Below are 21,628 nucleotides of genomic sequence, written 5' to 3'. Positions count from 1 at the left end.
GGAAGATCTCTTAGAGAACTTTATGTACAGAACTGTGCATTTGGTAAATGCAGAGCTAGAAGACCCACCATTTCTTATTACTGCCTTTGCCAAGGAGGTTGTATTTTGTTGTTTGTTTGTTTGTTTGTTTGTTTGTTTTTTGGTTAGTGAGTTAGCAGGTTAGTATCGCAGAAAGACATGAACGATTTGATTGAAATTTGGTAGCATAGTAGGCACTGGGCCAAGAAAGCGTTGATTAAATTTTAGTGCAGATCTGGATCAAAGCCCAGAGTTCGTCTTTGATATTTCATCTTTGATCCGGATTCCGTGTGTCCTCATTACTTGATCACGGCAGTTGACATGTACAATAAGTTCAGCAAGAAGGATCAAAGGAATCAGGATCTCCCTGTTGATGTGGATTCCTTTGATTATGCAAAACAGACAAATTACAAAAACATAACCTTAGCAAGTTTCAGAGGTCAAAAATAATCTGGGTCTGGTAATCAAAATTGTATTTCCAGACGGGGCTTTTTGATCTATTACTGTTTGTTTGGCCGTTGCACATGATAAAGTGAAAGCAACATCAACTGTTGCCTGGAATAAAAATACAATAAACCAGCATCTAGTTTAAAGTCCAACAATGAAAACAACACGAAAAAACAGTACTTATTTTTATTTTTATTTTTTTAAAGGAAACATAAAACTGTATAACATAAACAACAACAAAAAACCTGTGATGATCTTAAGACCCCGTCACACATAGCAAGAATGTGGAGGAGCCATTCCGACACGGCAAATATTGCCATTATCCGATGCATTTGAGAAAAGAGGCATGGCCAGCCGTGGTCCGAACACATCCGGACCACCTCGTGCACACTTGCAGGATGCAGCACAAACATGTTTCAGACAACAGTAAGATGATACAGACTGCTGCTAGACAGCACCGACATTGGAGCTGTCATCACCGATGCAATCAAATCTCCACTCGTTCTTCCCAGCACTAAACTGACCTCTCATCAGTGTGTGTCTCTCACATGATGAAGTATGTGCGTAAAACAGGCAAACCGAGTGATGAATGTGTGTCCACTCAGCTGTGCGTGTGTGTTCACAATGGCTGACCAAGCTGCGTGTGTAGAACAGGTGATCAAAGCAGTGTGCGAATATGTGGCCGAAACGTTCGCTCAGCTACGTGTATATGTGTTCATAAACGCTGTACCAGCCACTCCGGGTACGCACATGGGGCGCACGCGAGCACTGGAGCTGTCCATCCGGCTGATAGCTGTCAGTGATCACCTGCTTGTGTACAAAAATCCCTTTAGGTGTTTGATCAGTATATACTTGCATTGCTAGATTTTATTCGTCCGGCTGGACTCCATAACTGCTGCTGAACTGTGCTGGCAGTGCGCCAACTTCCCACATGTGCGCAACTTTCAGGCTGCAGCCAGTGGATTTTCTCTTTTCTCTTTTTTAAACTCTTTTTTTTTTGTCAGTTTACTTGATATGCATCATAACACAACTGTAGTTGGACTATCATTGTGGGACGGCGCTTCACATGGGATTTAATTATACAAGAGGTGGATTATACTTTTGTCATCTGATCGACGTTGCCAGCACACAGCACAGCCAGGTGAAGGGGACTTGACCAGCTGTCAGCACCGCGCTGTGGAGCGTGAGATACCGGAGGTGAGTTCCATGTTTATTTGTGTCGTCATGTGCTGGGCAAACATTTCCGCATCATACCTGCTACAGACTTAGGAGGTGAACGTGTAATAACACGTGCGTTACAGCGGTGACGTCCTGTTTAGCTGCGTTGCGGCGCTGCGCTGCACCGAGCCTCTGATGCGCGCACAGTGCCACATACATGGTATTACATAACAATATTTCCTTCACCCTCCTTGGCCGGGGCCCAGTGGAGGTGGACAAACGTAGCACAGCATGTCGGCTTTGCTGTGACCGATCAATCTCAGAGCTCAGTCAACTGCAATCGGATCATTTCAGATCCTGTTCATGCCACCTTCAGAATATGTAAATTGCAGTCAGATGGTCATCAGATTACGTCAGATCGGATTGGTGTCCCATCTTGATGGCGCCCGGAGAATTATGAACATGTGCGTCACGCTTGGGGCTGCCAGCAGATTTTGACCAACTGTGTGGACTTCCGCAGATGGCTGTCAGAACGTTTTTGAACTGAAATTTGACACCTTTTGGATGTGCGCCAATTCATAACTCCGACAGCATTCTGCGTGATTCCAGCTATGTGTGACAGGGGTATTAGTATACTGTTAGATCAGTATATTTAACATCACAGCCTTGTGTATTATACATAACTAGTGTTATTTGTGAAGCAGTAGCACACTTCTAAAAAGAAGCTTATAAAATACTAACCTTAATAAATTAATCATAGGTAATCTTAAAGTAATGTTAAGTGGCAAATATCTGAGGAACAACTTCAACTGGCCTGGCCACTGGCTCGCTTATAAAGTGCAGACCTGGCAGCCCTCCCAAAAATGAAAGTATGAAGCTCTGTCCTTAGCCAGAACCACAACAAATGCTGCTTCAGCTTCAAATTTTTACCCTGATGGAGCACAAACAAGCAAGTTTCAAGCCATACTCACTAAGTATACCCTGTTTAAAGACATTCAAATATGATTGAAGCTGTTAAGACTACAAACACTTGGAAGTTACCACACACTACCAAAGGTTTTGTGAGTTGGGGATGAAATTTTTGGACAGTTAAAGAGATGAGGCTGAATGTTCAGCTCTGGGGCCCTCTAGAGGCTTGTGAGGCAAATGCATTTGCATAGTCTGCAGATAGCAAGAAATGGCTCTGACGAGAGGTCTTGGTTTATTTTAATTAATGTATGCATTAATGGTAACTGGCCACCAGGTGGAGGTATTAATCCATTTCAAGCTCTTTCTGTACAGGCTGCTGTGGGATATTGTGACAAACCTGTTGCTTATACTAGTTGATAAAGATGGAATCAATTTAGAGAAAAACAAAAGTGTAGATGCTCCATGAAGAAAACAGTTGCTAGCTGCAGTCCTCTTCGATTAAAACAGCAAAAAAGGAAAAATTTAATTGAGACAAAATGGTGAATTGCTATTTAATTAAGTGCTTCTTTTCTGACTGTATTATAGACGTGCATTTCTACCCACCTTGTTGTAGTTCTTGTGTCTGACTTATGTGCTTTAATGTCAACACTCAGCTCATCAACCCAGCAGGTGTGAGACTTCAGTCTGTGGTGAAGATCTTCCCGTTCAAGTCTTTAAAGATGTTGGAGGTAGAGCATGAACTTTGATAAGGTCTTTTTCCACTTGTGCAAGTTTTTCTTTGCAAACAGTCCTATACGTCATATATTCTTGCTCATGTCTCACTAGTTGAAGTGTGTCCCCCCACACTGTCTGGAGGGACTGAGAGGAGTTTACTCCCAGCTGGAAGTTTTTACCTGCTCAAGGAGCCTCAGCTCCCTGGAGGTATTCTCTCTTTCTTGTGTTTCTTTATTAATTTTTTAATTTAAGAGATGGTTTGTTAACCCTGTGCAGCAGCTAAAGGAGTCACCTCATGTGGGTTTTATTATTTTTCTCTTCTTCTTCTTCTTATTATTATTATTATTGTAGGAGCTGCTTTCCCTCTGCGGTGGAGATCTGAGCTCTGCACTACCTTGGCTGGAGCTGCACACACTTAACTTCAGCTACAACTCCATCTCTTGCCTCGATCAGTCCCTCGTGAGGAAACAGATTTTTCATGCTTTCTAACATTGTTTATCATCTGTAAATACTGCAGACTTGCATCATCTTTGCACTTTGCTCAGTAAACATGCTTCCACATCGATCGTCAAAATAAGCATCAGTGATAAGCTTCTGTTTCACAGAGTTTACTGAATGCCCTAAAGTCACTGGATTTGAGCTACAACAACATTCAAGACTGTGCTGAATTTCTGAAGGTATGACTGGTTCCGAGTTGTTGTTGAATGCATGTTTGCTGCTTTGCGCTTGATTACATCAGACAAGGAAGTTGCTTTTTTTCCACACATGCGGTGGTCGATGTCTTTATTTGATATTATTAATAATACGCCGCGGTGGCCTTGGGGACCAAATAACCTACGTAGGCTTTGGAAATGAAATAAACTGGCAAACAAGTTCATTTTCAGCTACATGTAAGTTAAAAAACGTTGAGAGAGAGAATGAAGAAGTGTCTGCTTCAGCTACAGTCATACAAAATCCTCCCAGGAGGGTTTGTTAAGCTTGTAACCATGTTATTTAAGAACATAAGCACTGCTAAACAATCAGAAATAACTTTTATTTTTCTGGCTTGGTATATTTCTGTGTGGAGAAGTTCTCTTTTCTGTCTCTCACAGACTCCATTTCCTGCATACCTAGCTCAAACCATCCTCCCAAAATATGCTTCCTCTAGGCTGCTGGAAAGGGTTAATTCTGTAGTTTAGTGCCATTTTTAGCCAGATTACAAAGCAGAAAAAGCAATAGTAACTTCCATGTTTGTCTGTTCATATCCTAAAAGTGGAAAGAGCAATTTGAATCGAACTTGGTGAATAAACTCATTGGACCTTCTGCTCATCACACAAGTCATTTCAAAGTTATACAGTGAGGAAAATAAGTATTTGAACACCCTGCGATTTTGCAAGTTCTCCCACTTAGAAATCATGGAGGGGTCTGGAATTTTCATCTGAGGTGCATGTCTACTGTGAGAGACAATCTAAAAAAAAAAAAATGCGGAAATCACAATGTATGATTTTTTATTTTTTTTTTAAATAATTTGTATGTTACTGCTGCAAATAAATATTTCAACACCTGTGAAAATCAATGTTAATATTTGGTACAGTAGCCTTTGTTTGCAATTACAGAGATCAAATGTTTCCTGTAGTTTTTCACCAGGTTTGCACACTGCAGCAGGGATTTTGGTCCACTCCTTCATACAGATCTTCTCCAAAACTTTCAGGTTTGGAGTTTCAGCTCCCTCCAAAGATTTTCTATCGAGTTCAGGTCTGGAGACTGGTCACGCCACTCCAGGACCTTGAAATGCTTCTTACGGAGCCCCTCCTTAGGCCGGGTTCACACGGCAGTATAATTAGGCCGATATCGGACCCGATCTTCCCCTTCCGACAATCTTAAGGATGCCCCGACAATTGTGATGACGCTAAAGATAATCTTATCAGATATTCCTCCCGTGTGTGGTGTGTTAAGAGTGCTCTGATTTGCTCGGATGGGCGTCAGGAGCGCTTCGATCGCAAATCGTGGATATTCAACATGTTGGATTTTTTTGGCCCGATATCGCAGCGTGTGTTGTGTCCTCCGACCACAAACGAGCATGTAGCCTGCTGAATATGATGTGCAGCCAATCAGAAAGCGAGGTGACGGACGTACGGAAAATAAAATCAAAACAGCTGTTCTGACTTACCAGAAAGTCCGGTGGTCGCGCTGTCTCCACTCCTTTAAAGAGCACCTTTTCTTTTTTGTTTCGTTTTTTCCCTCTGTTTTAAATAGTCCACAAAGTACCTCCGTTTGTTTACTCTGAAGTCACATTTAATCTCGAGAGATTTTGCGAGATCTGTTCGTGTGTGGTGGTGTTGTCCTTACCGTGTGGCTGCACACCACACACTGTACGACCAAACCTGTTAGATCCATGATTTTTTATCTTCACGTGTGTGGTCTCGCAGGTTTTGGAAACCTACAGATAATTTTAAAATCCTGTCGTGTGAACCAGGCTTAAGTTGCCTGGCTGTGTGTTTGGGGTCATTGTCATGCTTGAAGACCCAGCCATGACCCATCTTCAATGCTCTTACTGAGGGAAGGAGGTTGTTTGCCAAAATCTCACAATACATGACCCCATCCATCCTCCATTTAATACGGTGCAGTCGTCCTGTCTCCTTTGCAGAAGAGCACCCCCAGAGTATGATGTTTCCACCCCGATTGACAGTCATCTTGTGTTTCTTCCACTTTCTATTAAATAATCATAACAGTTGTTGTCTTCTATCAAGCTGCTTGCCTGTTGTCCTGTAGTCCATCCCAGCCTTGTGCAGGTCTACAGTTTTGTCTCTGGTGTCCTTAGACAGCTCTTTGGTCTTGGCTATGGTGGACAGGTTGGAGTGTGATTGATTGAGTGTGTGAACAGGTGTCTTTTATACAGGTAACAAGTTCAAACAGGTGCAATTAATACAGGTAAAGAGTGCAGAATAAGAGGGCTCTAAGAAAATTAACAGGTCTGTGTTGAGCCAGACTCTTGCTGGTTGGTAGGTGTTCAAATACTTATTTGCAGCAGTAACATACAAATAAATTATTAAAAAAATAATACATTGTGATTTCCGGATTTTTTTTTTTTTTTTTTATTATGTCTCTCACAGTGGAAATGCACCTAAGATGAACATTTCAGACCCCTCCATGATTTCTAAGTGGGAGAACTTGCAAAATCGCAGGGTGTTCAAATACTTAATTTCCTCACTGTAGGTCTAAGGTCAGATCAAAGGTCATCGTCTTAAATACATGAATGACATATCTCAGGAACTACATGACATATTGAAGTGCTCTTTTCTCCACAGACCTCTGCTCTCCTGGCGCTAGAATGTGTCAGACCTCTGATGTCAGTGGATTGATAGATATGATTAATTTAATTTGTTTAACTTTTCTGTGTATATGTCAGAGGTGTTTGTCTATCAATAGATCCAAAGTGTGAATATAGAACTAATAATTAAAGAACTGAATTTTACAATGTTTAGTTTAAAACTGCACATTTGACTGAAAATACAAATACTGTAGATAAATTGTAGGGTGGTTTCAGAAAAATGATCTGAGGTACAAAAACTGAAAATAATGTTTCAGCATTTTGTGATTGGTTGTTTTCTGAACAAATATTTTCACAAAATGTTCTGAAAAGACATGCACTATACAGAAAACACACCTTTTGTTTGACACTGGGAATTTAAAATTATTCTCACAGCCACTGAGTGAGCTACAGCACTTGAACCTGGGTTACAACTACCTGCAGAGGGCGCCAACGCTGAGCCTGAGTGCCCGGGTCAAGCTGGTCTCGCTCATCCTTAGGAACAACAGGCTGGAGGCTGTCAACGGTAACTTTGACAGGCGCTGTCACGCTCAGTCACTTCAGTACTTGTGTGTATTTCTCATTTTATGCTGTTGCAGTCAGATGCAGACAAACTGAGCTGACTTCAGCTCAGCACCACGCATCAAAACAAATGCATGAGCCAACAGACAAGGAACTATTCTTGCTCTTTTTTGGCACAATCACACAATGGAGCAACTCTTTGTTTTTCACTTTGAATATTTGTGCACAGATTTTGAACTTGCCCCGTCGCTGTTTGCCATTCTCTGATTATACAGGTGTGGAGCTTTTGTCCTCACTCCAGCATTTAGACTTGGCCTATAATCTGCTACTGGAGCATTCCCAGCTGGCTCCTCTCTCTCTGCTGCACTGCCTGCACACAGTAAATAAATCCACACTTACACAAACAAAGGAGGCATCTTCTAATAAAGCTTCAGATTTGCAAGAATAAAGTGGCGTCGTCCTTGTTTTGACAGCTGACTCTGGAGGGTAATCCTCTCTACTTCCAGCAGACTCACCGCACGTGCACTGTGCAGCATCTGTCTCCAAAAGCCATCAAACACAGAGTGAGTAAGAATGACAGCGGCTAAGATGTTGAAGCAGTAACTTAATTTAAAAATTAAAACCTGTGCACCAGGCATGCAATAGAAAGCTGTCAACTTCAAAATATTAAGCTGGAACCACCAGGATCACAGCATCCTGCAAATTAACATGTAAAAAAGAAGCATGGTACACATTCACCCCGATGTCACCCTGACATCGGGGTGAATGTGAGGCATTATTGTAAAGCGCTTTGAGCGTCTGATGCAGATGGAAAAGCACTATATAAATGCTGTCCATTTACATTCCCATCTTTTCAAACTAGCCAATCATACTGCACCATTGCATATCATTTGTTGTAGTTAATATTTTAAAATGCATATCTTGAGAAAATGTGTACAGGCGAATAATCAAGTTGGTACTTGGGTGGAGCGGAGGCGGTTGGCGTGACAGGAAGAGGCTCCACCCAGAGCAAGATGGAGAACATCCTGCCGCGGTGCTCTATAACCATGAGGATAATCCAAAAATGAGAAGAAGAAAAAATATCCTTATTGCTCTGGAAGCACAGTGTCTGTGTGTTAGAGCTCAATAATACGAGCTGCTGAAGTGAACGCAACACACACGTGTGTGTAAGGTGTACGCATAAACTGCAGTGACGATGCAGAAGGACGTGTAGCATTCAGGTGATTTGGTTTATCATTAACAATAGTTGGATGGTAATAGTGTGATGTGGAAGGAGGGGCTTACAAGGTTGGGTGGTGAAGGATTTTTATATATACAGGAAAAAATTTTGCTGCATATTTGACTAACGTTTGTCTTTTCTGCTGTTTTTAATTCTTTCTTTGCAGTTCAAACTCAATGGCACCCTGCTGTCTTCATCAGAGTTATCAGTAAGTCCATCAGTGACATTTCATTCACCAGCGCCAAAATACTGTTTTTGTTGTTGTTTTTTGTTTGTTGTCAGTTGTTGCCACCACAGAGGAAGTTGTCTTTTTTTTTTTTTTTTTTTTTTATCTTTTTTTATGGATGAATCACAAAGCCTTGAGCATATCATTTGGATGTATGTATGTATGTATGTACAGTAGTGTTCAGAATAATAGTAGTGCTATGTGACTAAAAAGATTAATCCAGGTTTTGAGTATATTTCTTATTGTTAGATGGGAAACAAGGTACCAGTAGATTCAGTAGATTCTCACAAATCCAATAAGACCAAGCATTCATGATATGCACACTAGGGTTATAACTACAAAACGGTTTTTCAAAACTTTAATTTTCCTGATGTTGCATTTGATGAACTTTTACCCATAGTTCACTTTTTTGAAGTTTATTTCATTGGATCATGAGAAAACCTCCCGCACCTAGCACCACATCACTTTTAAAAAATACGAATTTACACAATACTATTTAAAATAACGTAACAAGAAAAGAATTAAGAAGTATCAAGAAATAACAATAAAATATATACAAATAAAATATATACAAAAAAAATTTGTCTGCAATTTGATGGTAAGAAAATTGACAATAAGGAGTACCAAGTTGTGTGCTTGAAAAATGACAGAAGAACATTACAACTTGGCATTTTGGCAAGTGACAGTGGAACTGCTGCAGACATCTATGTACCACTACAGGACCTTCTTGATGAGTACAGTGCATGGAACAGTATTCAGACAACAGTCAATACTGGTCGCAAAAATGGTGTTGTAGCCAGGTTTCAGAGAACATTTCGAGACAAGGGATTCAGTGAACCTCAATACATCGGCTGCCAACACCACATTCTTGATCTTATTCTGCGACATGTGTTGGATTTCTTTTTTCCTATATGGTCACGGTCACCTAACATTAACTGCGAGTTTAATGATGAGATTTTGGAACAGTATGATGATTTGCAAAATGCATACATGGGCACAGAAGGGATACCAGAGTATGAGAACCTTGGCTGGAGAGATGATTTTAAATTCCTTTTTGAGCTTTGTGACGCATACAAGTTTTACAAAACGGAGGAAAAATGGTCTCACATCAAATGGCACAAGCTGCCATCACTTCACAGTGCCAGGTGGAACTCACGAGGAATTTTTGCACTTATTGCATTTTTCCTTCTTCCAAATTGGCGAGAACAGCTGAGGGTAACTTGCGATTTCATTGCAACTACATGGTCGCGGGCCTGGTTTTATAACCAACACTATGCAGAGACAGATTATGAAGACCTGCTGTCAGCAGTATCCAAACTTAAGTGTCCCAAAGCTGTGAAATGCTTCTCTACTCACTGGAAAAAGGAACCATCTACTTGCAAAACAGACAAATATCTTAACAGCAAATTTATTAACACTAATACACAAATCTTAAACACTATTAAAAACACTACAAATGCTATATGTACTCATTTTCATGTATTCCTCATGTGTATTGTATGTAAAACTGACGTTATAATAAAGAGTGTTTGAGCCGCGAGGTGTTTTAATGTGAAATATGAAACTGTCTTAGCTGCAGGAGGTTTTTTCAAGATCTGGCAAAACCAAAGTCATTTTTGTGAGTTATAGGTAAAAGTTTATCATTTATAACCCCAGGCTAATAAATTTGAGATTTGTCATAACCCTAATGCACACTCTTAAGGCTATGAAATTGGGCTATTAGTAAAAAAAAAAGTAGAAAAGGGGGTGTTCACAATAATAGTAGTGTGGCATTCAGTCAGTGAGTTCGTCAATTTTGTGGAACAAACAGGTGTGAATCAGGTGTCCCCTATTTAAGGATGAAGCCAGCACCTTTTGAACATGCTTTTCTCTTTGAAAGCCTGAGGAAAATGGGACGTTCAAGACATTGTTCCGAAGAACAGCGTAGTTTGATTAAAAGTTGATTGGAGAGGGGAAAACTTATACCCAGGTGCAAAAAATTATAGGCTGTTCATCTACAATGATCTCTAATGCTTTAAAATGGACAAAAAAACCAGAGACGTGTGGAAGAAAATGGAAAACAACCATCAAAATGGATAGAAGAATAACCAGAATGGCAAAGGCTCACCCATTGATCAGCGCCAGGATGATCAAAGACAGTCTGGAGTTACCTGTAAGTGTTGTGACAGTTAGAAGACGCCTGTGTGAAGCTAATTTATTTGCAAGAATCCTCCGCAAAGTCCCTCTGTTAAATAAAAGATGTGCAGAAGAGGTTACAATTTGCCAAAGAACACATCAACTGGCCTAAAGAGACATGGAGGAATATTTTGTGGACTGATGAGAGTAAAATTGTTCTTTTTGGGTCCAAGGGCCGCAGACAGTTTGTGAGACGACCCCCAAACTCTGAATTCAAGCCACAGTTCACAGTGAAGACAGTGAAGCATGGTGGTGCAAGCATCATGATGTGGGCATGTTTCTCCTACTGTGGTGTTGGGCCTATATATCGCATACCAGGTATCATGGATCAGTTTGGATATGTCAAAATACTTGAAGAAGTCATGTTGCCTTATGCTGAAGAGGACATGCCCTTGAAATGGGTGTTTCAACAAGACAATGACCCAAACACACTAGTAAACGAGCAAAATCTTGGTTCCAAACCAACAAAATTAATGCCTCACAGATGTGAAGAAATCATGAAAAACTGTGGTTATACAACTAAATACTAGTTTAGTGATTTCTAGGATTGCTAAAAAAGCAGTTTGAACATAATAGTTTTGAGTTTGTAGCGTCAACAGCAGATGCTACTATTATTTTGAACACCCCCTTTTCTACTTTTTTTTTTTACTAATAGCCCAATTTCATAGCCTTAAGAGTGTGCATATCATGAATGCTTGGTCTTGTTGGATTTGTGAGAATCTGCTGGTACCTTGTTTTCTATGTAACAATAAGAAATATACTCAAAACCTGGATTAATCTTTTTAGTCACATTGCACTACTATTATTCTGAACACTACTGTATGTGTATATATGCATACAGTGGTGGCCACAGCTAACCAAAAAGTTAACTTTTATGAAGCTAATCCGATAAACCCCTAAAAAAAAATTAGCAGAAATTACAGCTTAAAGCTAAATCGATAACTTTCAGTATTGACTCCAGTGCACTGGCGGATCCTGACACAACAACAAGTCAGCACTTCTGTCTCAGATCAGCCTTCTCTCAGCAAAAGAGATCTGGTGACCAGAGAGAAAGGAAGGGGAAGGGAAGGGAAGAGAGAAAGAAAGAAAAGGAGAAAAAAATCATTTATTTTCTCACCATACAGCCTTGCAGGCGTAACATACGAGTCATGCACAGGCAGAGTTTTGACTTATGGTTAAAATTTTAAAGAAACTAATTCCAGACAAATGTCACAACTGTCGTTTTACAAAGTGAAAATATCAGCTATATGTTTTATTTTTAAAGTAATGCACTAATTTTGAAGGTTTTAGTGTTTATAAGACACACATGCTGCAGTGCAATATGGGAAAATTATTTTCCTGACATCAGTGGGTGGTCAGTACACAAGTTATTGTACTGTGTGTGGTGGGTTTTACATGTATATGCTACCAAGAATGCTCTCTGGGGACTATTGTTCTACTTTGTTCTGTGTAAAATGCATAAATCATCTTTATTAGAATTCAGGCACACTTGCTTTTTTCCTCATGTTATCCATGCCCCCCCGCAATGCATCGGACCCACAGTTTGAGAACCACTACTTGATGTGCACAAGGTCATTTTGGACCTGTGTTTTTGTCCTTTCTAGTTCTCTTGAAGGTTTTTGGCTAAATAATAATAATGTTTGAGTTAAAAAATAGTGCCCTGTTTTAATTTCCATACTTTGACGTGTACAGTTTACATACAATGTGTCACCTGAAGGCGTAACGTGCACAACGCCCCACTACAGGTTCTGCCAAAACCAGGGCAGCTGATAGTCCAGACACAGACCGCTGCTCCTGTTGCCGTGCCAATGGAACAGAATAAACAGGATGCATCAAGTGGTGCTGGAGAGCTGAGTGACAGCATGTCGGTCAGTGAGACGGGAGCGTCACACATTCGAAAGAAGAAAGCAAGGGTGAGAGTGAGCAAAACACAGCGTATCGCTCATCAGAGTTTGAATTTCAAAATCCAGACAAAGGCTTCATTCAAATGTTTATTACATATCTGATCTCACTGATTGACTGTCCACATTATATATAGCAAGTGATCAGATCCCAGAGCTGTTTTCAGACTACATACAAATCAGATCTTTTGAGATGGACAGTTCACATTATTTGCAAGTAATCAGATCATATCTGTGTATCCAGACATCACAACTGCAAAAACGGCATAAATTCAAGCATTGCTGTTTCTCTCTCGAAATATAATTTGGTGAAATCTGATTTGAACATCCAGACTGTAGAAATCCCACTGAAATTACTTTTCAAATCACCTCCAAATGTGGCTTGAACCAAATTTGTAAAAATTTGCAAAACAATGTATTACATTTTTGTTTGCTTGTTTGGCTGTCCAGACTTTGACAAATCAGTCTGGATGTTATCTGGATATAACGAACATTCAGATTCAGACTGATAGTCAGAACTTTTGTTTGTTGATGTTACTATTTTATCTTTCAGAGTAAAGTGAAAGTGAGGAGGGCCAGCATCTCTGAACCCAGCGATACAGATTATGAGCCTCACTTGCTGCCTGCCACACAGGGTTGGTAAATGTAGAACATCTTTACCCTGTTTGGACAGGTCTAGTTTTATATGTGGATGTGGTCTATTAATCCCGTGGAAATTCATAATTTTACAACTGCACAAATAAACCAAGACAAAAGTAGACAACAGGAACAGTATATAAGAAAAATAACCCTATAAGAAGAAAAAAAAAATCCAAATAAGACTGCTGCTCTTCTGCACTGAGCCAGAATTATTGCACTTAATAGCATTGATAATATTGCACATACAAGCAGTTCTTTTACCTTCTGTAAAATTATTAGTTTTAATGATTATAACCTCGGGTTATGTTAATTCTGTGTGAATAGACATGTCAGTTATATCAGAGTTTTCCACCATTTATCTCTAATATGAAGGCACTCAAAGAGGCTTTTAAAAAACAATCAACCCAGCAAAAGCAGATGTTTGACACTCAGACATGAGTTTTGGTTACGTAGAATATTTGGATCAATCTGTTCCCATAGAATACTGCTGTGAAATAATTTAATCATGGTCATGTCAGCACGTCAGCTCCACGCGGTCCCTCACTGTGCATCATTGGACCGTCGGTTCGATGAAGCACAGTGAGGGACAGAGTGCACTGCGAAAACCGCATCTCTGTGTGCAGATAAAAAAACAAAGTGACACATTAAATACGAAATCAGCATGATTGGACACATTTATTTTGTCCTTCTGAGAGGTGTTCAGCCCCCCTGCTCTGGTTTGACATACGTAGTGTGCACTGCTTACATGGAGCGCAGATGGGCAAAAAAGAAATAAAAGTGAAGCCGACAGATAATCTAAAACAAGACCATTGAACGTGACAGCAGAGATGAGTCCGTTTTGTCACAGAGCTGAGAACACAGAATTAAAAATCCAAAGCAAAAAATGGTGGTGGAGAAAAGACTATTGTTTTACCTTCTTTTTTGAGGGAGTGATGGTGATACGTCAGGTTATTTATTGAGTAGCCCCTCCCAAGGCTGTCATTTATACCAAACTTTCATATCCTGTGCAAATGGCCATAAATAGTAGATGTGCTGTGGTTAAAATTCCATCTCCCTGTTTAAACTAATCCTGCTGAATAGGCTTTAACCATATGACTTTCATTCATATTAGTGTCGTGTAAAATGGTGCTGCCTTTCTTCTTGAACAGAGGAATGATGTTAATGTTTGTGCCCTCAGTGAATATATTTTTTCTGTTTCACGATATCCTCTTCCCCATCAGCAGGAGATTGAGCGCATGTCCACCTTCAGGGACCAGCTGGGTGAGGACTGGCTGAGGTATCAACACCATCTAGATGGAACGCCACCCTTGACCTTCATCGCGCCTGTCAATCCAGATCAACATCACAACCTCCCCAATGGTCTCTGTACCACCTTCCACACACAACCAGAAAGGCTTGAAGTCCAGGATGTCGTTTCACCTCCACTGCTTTCCACGGAGCCCAAAACAGAGACGTCTGACCGGGAGGTCGAACAGGAAACAGACTCCACCTTACAGTGGCCCATCCAGAGCCCAGTACACACACAGTCCACTTTAGAGGAAAACATGATGCTCAGCAAGGAAGTGCCGAAGTCACACGAGATGGAGAGTCTGGTGTGTATGACAGCCACTGGGATGGAGGGAGGCGACTCCCTGGAGGAGATTGAGGAGGAAGATGTCGGAGGTAAAAATAAATAAAATAAAAATCACAGATTAATTGAATCAATATGCCAAACATTTATTTAAAATTTTATTTCAGTGTTGGCCTCCAAAATGTTTCTGTCTTAACTGAGTGGTAACAAATGCCTCCAGATGAAGGATAACATCGAGCGGACTCACAAATTCATCAAGACCATCTAGATTGAAATTGGTGAAGAAAATTCTTATTCACTGTGATAGCAGTATTGATTATGGGGGGTCTTGGGATCTCTCCCAGAAATTTTTTTAAAAGAGCATGTCAGATTGATTGTCAACAACAACATGTTTTGATAATTAACAGTTTCACTCGTAATTTGTCTATATAAAAAATCCAAACCATATTTAAATAGTATGATAATGTTTAACTTTCTTTTTTAAATATTCTTCATCAGCTATGATGATTTACTTGCATCTGTGGCTTCCACATAATGAAACTTAATTTATAAAATGACAACTGCAATGAATGTTATGTATAAGTATTATATTTAGCAACTTATATATATATATATATATTATATATATATTATATAATTATATATATATATATATATTATATATAGATATATATATCTATATATAAAATCCAGATAGTTCTACACTGCAGCTGTAATTGCAGGGTCCTGGTGGCCACTAGAGGCCTCTGTTGCTCCTCTAAACAATAGATGTATCTTGTCTTTCAAGGTGCTCTGGATGATTTTTTTTTTTATCCCCCAGGTATGAAATGCAGGGGGATATAGCAGTCAGCATGTCTGTCTGTTTTTGCTTGTTAGCGTGATATCTCAAGAACCACTTGATCAATTTCATTCATATTTAGCATAAGAGTGTACTTGGGTGATCCCCCAACACCAGTTGATTGCAGTGACCTTGGGGTCAATTTCATGGTCACAGCGAGATATTCAAGATATTGTCACTGCCACCCTTGTTAGCGTGATAGCTCAAAAAAACAGTTGACCATTTCATTCATATTTAACATAAGGATGCATACTTGTGTGAGCCCACAACACTTTGTGTTACTGATTTGTGGGGACCCAGGGGGGAGATATGTCATTTCCTGATAACTCTCTTGTTTTTCTGCTGCTAGATAGCACACTAACTCTGTTTTCAGAAAAAAAAACAATGCTTCCCTTCTCTGCCAGTCCTCCGCATCCCCCCCCCCCCCCCCCCCCCCCACCACCACAACATAAAGCACAAGGATTAACATTTGGCATATTTTAACAGCTCTAACAGCTCTCTTTATGGGAAAAGTCAGGCGTATGTGCATTCTCATCCAACCACATTCCAGGTCAGGCAGTTTTAGCCTCCAGATATGATTTTTTTTTTTTTTTTTTTTTGTAGGCATTTTTGGAAAGCAGTTGCCAGCCAACATCTTGTGCAAGCTCATGCACTAAATGTGCACGTTCGGCCATATTGAGACTGAAAACGGGACAGCTCTGAGCGCAGAGGGAGTGTTGCCTCACTGTTTGTGCAGGATGACATTAAGCCACTATGCCTTTGCATATCAGCTGCTATATTAATTTCTACTGTCCCATTTTGGACAAAACTGCAAAATTGACACAGATTCTTCTAAACAAGTGTGTTGGGTTTTTTTTTCCATATAGTTTTATAACCACAAAAGTAAAACTATCTTGAAATCCCCCCGGTTGTCAGTCCATCTGCCTGTATGTGAGTCTTATAAACGCAACTCTTCCTAAAGCAGTTAATGAATTTCATTGACACTTTGTACACAACATGTGAAGCTCTGCATACAGGTGTTGCTATCCTTTGAATTAAGGACATCTCAAAATCTTGCGTGATAAAATTTGTGCTGTTTAGAGCGTAAAAATCACTAGTGTTCCTACGAAGTGAAGGAAATATGCATTGTGAGCTTAAAATAGAAGTTTCAGGTGTCAACAAGTCAGCAACTTGTTGGAAGACGTATTTTTCTGTCTCTTTTTGTTCTTCCTAGTGGACCTTTGTCTCCCCCTGCTGGTGGGTGTGTTGTCTGACAAAAATGAAGGGCGTGAGGAGGACCAGAGGAGGACGGAGGTGTTCCTGCGTATCAAACAGGACGTGGTGCTGGAGGTGGACGTGCAGCGTGGCCTGGAGAGATGTCGTCTGGAGCTGGACAGTCTGACCCGGGTGAAGACCACAGAGGCCATGTGGCCCCGTGGGGTGAGGAGGGACGGAGGAGCTGCATAAATGCATTGGATAGAAGAGGAAATGCTTTTAAGTGTGTGGTTGATGATTTTTTTTCTCTCTCTCTCTCTCTCTCTCTCTCTCTCTCTATTAGGGAGCTGAAGAGACACTTCCTGCTGTGAAGCTGCAGTTTCAGTACATCAGCAAGGAGAAGAGGAGGAGATGCTATGTCCTGCTGGACGATGACCCACAGCAGGCGCTGCAGGTTAATGCACACATCAAGGCTCAGCAAACTTACTCAAACATCCTTTATGAATCGTTAATGGGCTTAATTTTTTTTTTATCATGTGGCGATGTTTGATAAACTTGTATAATGATATTAAGTCATGACGTTTTTCATTTGAAACTACTGGACCTTGATTGAATGAATTTTGTTCACCAATAATGAAACAACATTAAGAGATGTCAGTGCATATCTAATTATTATATATGCTTAAAGTGGAGCACCAGTGTTTTTCAACCTGGGGTGAATTTTTATCCATCCATTTTCTTCTGCTTTATCCGGAGTCGGGTCGCGGGGGCAGCAGCTCAAGCAAAGCTGCCCAGACCTCCCCATCCACACACACCTCCCCCAGCTCCTCCAGAGGAACCCCAAGGCGTTCCCAAGCCAGCCAAGAGATGTAGTCCCTCCAGCGTGTCCTGAGTCTTCCCCAGGACCTCATCCCAATGGGACGTGCCCGGAACACCTCTCCAGCGAGGCGTCCAGGGGGCATGCGGAAAAGAGGCCCGAGCCACCTCAACTGACTTCTTTCGACGTGGAGGAGCAGTGGCTTGACTCCGAGCTCCTCCCGAGTGACCGAGCTCCTCACCCTGTCTCTAAGGGAGCGCCCAGCCACCCTGCGGAGGAAACTCATCTCGGCCGCTTGTACTCGCGATCTCGTTCTTTCGGTCATGAGCCAAATCTCATGACCATAGGTGAGGATTGGAACGTAGATCGATCGGTAAATCGAGAGCTTTGCCCCCCTACTCAGCTCTCTCTTCACCACGACGGTCCGATACAGCGACCACATCACTGCAGATGCTGCACCGATCCGTCTATCGATCTCACGCTCCATCCGTCCCTCACTCGTGAACAAGACCCCGAGATATTTAAACTCCTCCACTTGAGGCAAGGACACTCCACCGACCTGAAGAGGGCAAAGCACCTTTTTCCGGTCGAAAACCATGGCCTCAGATGTGGAGGTGCTGATCTTAATCCCGGACGCTTCACACTCGGCTGCAAACCGCCCCAGTGCACGCTGAAGGTCCTAATTTGATGAAGCCAACAGAACCACATCGTCCGCAAACAGCAGAGACGAGATTCTGTGGTTCCCAAACCGGACCCCCTCTACACCCTGGCTGCGCCTAGAAATTCTGTCCATAAAATAATGAACAGAACTGGTGACAAAGGGCAGCCCTGGCGGAGGCCAACGTGCACTGGAAACAGGTTTGACTTACTACCGGCAATGCGAACCAAGCTCCTGCTGCGGTCGTACAGGGACCGGAAAGGACCCCGGACCCTGTACTCCCGGAGCACTCCCCACAGGGTGCCCCGAGGGACACGGTCGAACGCCTTCTCCAGATCCACAAAAGACATGTGGACTGGTTGGGCGAACTCCCATGAACCCTCGCTCACCCGATGGAGCGTGTAGAGCTGGTCCAGTGTGCCGCGACCAGGACGAAAACCACACTGCTCCTCCTGAATCTGAGGTTCGGTCGAATTCTCCTCTCCAGTACTCTGGAATAGACCTTACCGGGGAGGCTGAGGAGTGTGATCCCCCTATAGTTGGAACACACCCTCCGGTCCCCCTTCTTAAACAGAGGGACCACCACCCCGGTCTGCCAATCCAGAGGCACTGTCCCCGATCACCGCGCGATGTTGCAGAGGCGTGTCAGCCAAGACAGTCCCACAACATCCAGAGACTTAAGGTACTCAGGATGGATTTTATCCACCCCAGGAGCCTTGCCACTGAGGAGCTTTCTAACCACCTCGGTGACTTCGGCCTGGGTAATGGATGAGTCCGCCTCTGAGTCCCCAGTCTCTGCTTCCTTTTCGGAAGACGTGACGATGGGATTGAGGAGATCCTCGAAGTACTCCTTCCACCGCCCGACAACATCCCCAGTCAGAGTCAACAGCTCCCCACCCGCACCTTAAACAGTGCTGGTGGAGAGCTGCTTCCGCCTCTTGAGGCGTCGGACGGTTTGCCAGAATCTTTTCGAGGCCGACCGATAGTCCTCCTCCATAGCCTTCCCGAACTCCTCCCAGAGTCGAGTTTTTGCCTCTGTGACCGCACGGGCTGCGGCACGCCTGGCCTGCCGATACCTGTCAGCTTCCTCTGGGGTCCCACCTACCAACATAGATAAGTAGGACTCCTTCTTCAGCTTGACGGCATCCCTTACTTCCGGTGTCCACCACTGGGTTTGGGGATTGCCGCCGCGACAGGCACCAGAGACCTTGCGACCACAGCTACGAGCAGCCGCATCGACAATGGAGGTGGAGAACATGGTCCACTCGGACTCCATATCTCCAACCTCCCCCGGAATCTGGGAGAAGGGTTTTGCCAGTCGTTCCCAGCAGACCCTCACGATACGTTTGGGCCTGCCAGGTCTGACCAGCTTCCTCCCCTCCCAGTGGATCCAACTCACCACCAGGTGGTGATCGGTCAACAGCTCTGCCCCTCTCTTCACTCGAGTGTCCGAGACACGTGTCCGAAGGTCAGATGATACGACTACAAAGTCGATCATCGACCTCCGGCTCAGGGTGTCCTGGTGCCATGTGCACTTATGGACACCCTTGTGCTCGAACATGGTGTTCGTGATGGACAAACTGTGACTAGCACAGAAGTCCAACAACTGAACACCACTCGTGTTCAGATCGGGGAGGCCGTGCTTCCCGATCACCCCCCTCCAGGTCTCACTGTCGCCGCCCACGTGGGCGTTGAAATTCCCCAGGAGAACAATGGAGTCCCCAGTCGGAGCGCTATCTAGTACCCTTCCCAGGGACTCCAGGAAGGTCGGGTACTCTGCACTGCTGCTCGGCCCATAGGCCGAGACAACGGTGAGAGACCTGTACCTGACTCAAAGGCGTAGGGACGCGACCCTCTCGTTCACCGGAGTGAACTCCAACACATGGCGACTGAGCTGTGGAGCAATAAGCAATGCGACCCCAGCTCTCCGCCTCTCCCCGTGGGCAACGCCAGAAAAATGAAGCATCCAGCCCCTTTCCAGGAGTTGGGTACCAGAGCCCAAGCTGTGCCTGGAGGTGAGTCCGACTATCTCTAGTCTGTATCTCTCAACCTCCCGCACAAGCTCAGGCTCCTTCCCCCCCAGCGAGGTGACATTCCACATCCCAACAGCCAGGGGCTGTGAGCATGGACCGGGTCCCTGGGCCACTCACCCTCGACCGCCACCCAATCCTCTCTGCACCCGACCCCCATGGCCCCCTCTGCAGATGGTGAACACACAGGAAGGGTGAATTTTTAGATTTTTTTTTTTTTTTTTTTTTAAGTTGAGATTTTCACTGGAGCACTCTAAATAAAGTAAGAAATAAATTAGAAATGATCATCAAGCTTTTAATTTTCCGACAGTATGTGAACTAATCGTGTGCTGAATGCTCCTGTCAGTAAAAATAATCAAATGTAAGGTTAAGATAATGATATTTAATCAGAATTATTTTCTTCTATTTGGAGGTTATGTGACTGGCTGTGTTTGTTTTTGTTTGTTTGTTGGTAAGTTAAGAGTCTCACAGATAGTTCTGCATCTATCGTCATAAAATCCAGACATATGGTTCAGATAATCCTAGAGTAGAGTGACTTCATTTTTCAAGGTCATAGCTCAAGTTTCAAGATCACGCAAAAAATGAAAATCACATAATCAGCCATAACTTCGGAACTACTCACCATAGAAACTTCCAATTTTGACCTGGACCTTCGTCCTTGACCGTCAAAAGTTTGGTCAAGGTCAAAGTTGACCTGAAAAATTAATATTCTGTATTTAAATCTGATGTGTGGAAGGGGTGTATTGGGTCCTAGAATACACTGAGTTCACTTTTTACTGTCACAGTTCAAATTTCAAGGGCAAGGTCACACAAAACATAATCAGTTTAGAGCCAGCTTGAATTTCACCATTCTGAAGTGTCATTTTGGTATAGTTGGATTTTTCAAGTGGGATTATTCACAGGAGATTGTTGGCATCATGCCAGAACTTTTTCAGAAATGTTTGATCTGATTTGAATTGTATCATTTTGAAGTCCTTGGCGGACATAATAAAATTATCGGCGTTTATTTATTTATCTGTCTGTCTGTTAGCAGGATTATGTCAACACTACTGCACAGGATTTGACAAAATTTGCACCACAGATAGATATTAGGCCATGGAAGACTCCACTAAATTTTGGAGGTGATCCGGATCCATGTTCTGGATCAAGATTTCACTTTATATAGGCTTTGAAGTTTTATGTCAAAACTACTTGCCAGATTTTCACCACAAGTTGGTGTTGAGCCTTGGAAGACTCCATTGAATTTAGGAGGTGATTCAGATCCTGGATCAGGATTTCACTTTGTAGACTTTTAAGGATTACGT

The 21,628-nt window shown here is 42.4% G+C and overlaps 1 protein-coding gene and 1 long non-coding RNA gene across 2 annotated transcripts in view; one reads left to right on the top strand and one right to left on the bottom strand.

The window, feature by feature from the left end:
* Positions 1-21,628, top strand: part of stk11ip (serine/threonine kinase 11 interacting protein) — an 83,594-nt gene that overhangs the window by 4,129 nt on the left and 57,837 nt on the right. The window contains exons 4-16 of the mRNA XM_034178251.1: positions 3,186-3,260; positions 3,358-3,453; positions 3,598-3,705; positions 3,852-3,923; positions 6,932-7,061; positions 7,333-7,436; positions 7,531-7,620; positions 8,443-8,484; positions 12,423-12,590; positions 13,132-13,215; positions 14,420-14,879; positions 16,839-17,044; positions 17,163-17,273. Of these exons, the coding sequence (XP_034034142.1) occupies positions 3,186-3,260; positions 3,358-3,453; positions 3,598-3,705; positions 3,852-3,923; positions 6,932-7,061; positions 7,333-7,436; positions 7,531-7,620; positions 8,443-8,484; positions 12,423-12,590; positions 13,132-13,215; positions 14,420-14,879; positions 16,839-17,044; positions 17,163-17,273 (1,746 nt within the window). The remainder of the gene's footprint in view (positions 1-3,185; positions 3,261-3,357; positions 3,454-3,597; positions 3,706-3,851; positions 3,924-6,931; positions 7,062-7,332; positions 7,437-7,530; positions 7,621-8,442; positions 8,485-12,422; positions 12,591-13,131; positions 13,216-14,419; positions 14,880-16,838; positions 17,045-17,162; positions 17,274-21,628) is intronic.
* Positions 146-21,444, bottom strand: LOC117517294. Its single transcript, XR_004562698.1, has 3 exons — positions 21,434-21,444; positions 16,501-16,513; positions 146-515 (listed from the first exon to the last, which is right to left on the bottom strand). It is a non-coding gene; the product is annotated as an uncharacterized LOC117517294 (long non-coding RNA).

The sequence above is a fragment of the Thalassophryne amazonica genome, chromosome 1 (assembly GCF_902500255.1).
Source record: "Thalassophryne amazonica chromosome 1, fThaAma1.1, whole genome shotgun sequence".
Lineage (NCBI taxonomy): Eukaryota > Metazoa > Chordata > Actinopteri > Batrachoidiformes > Batrachoididae > Thalassophryne > Thalassophryne amazonica.
This window is presented reverse-complemented; position numbering and strand designations above follow the sequence as displayed.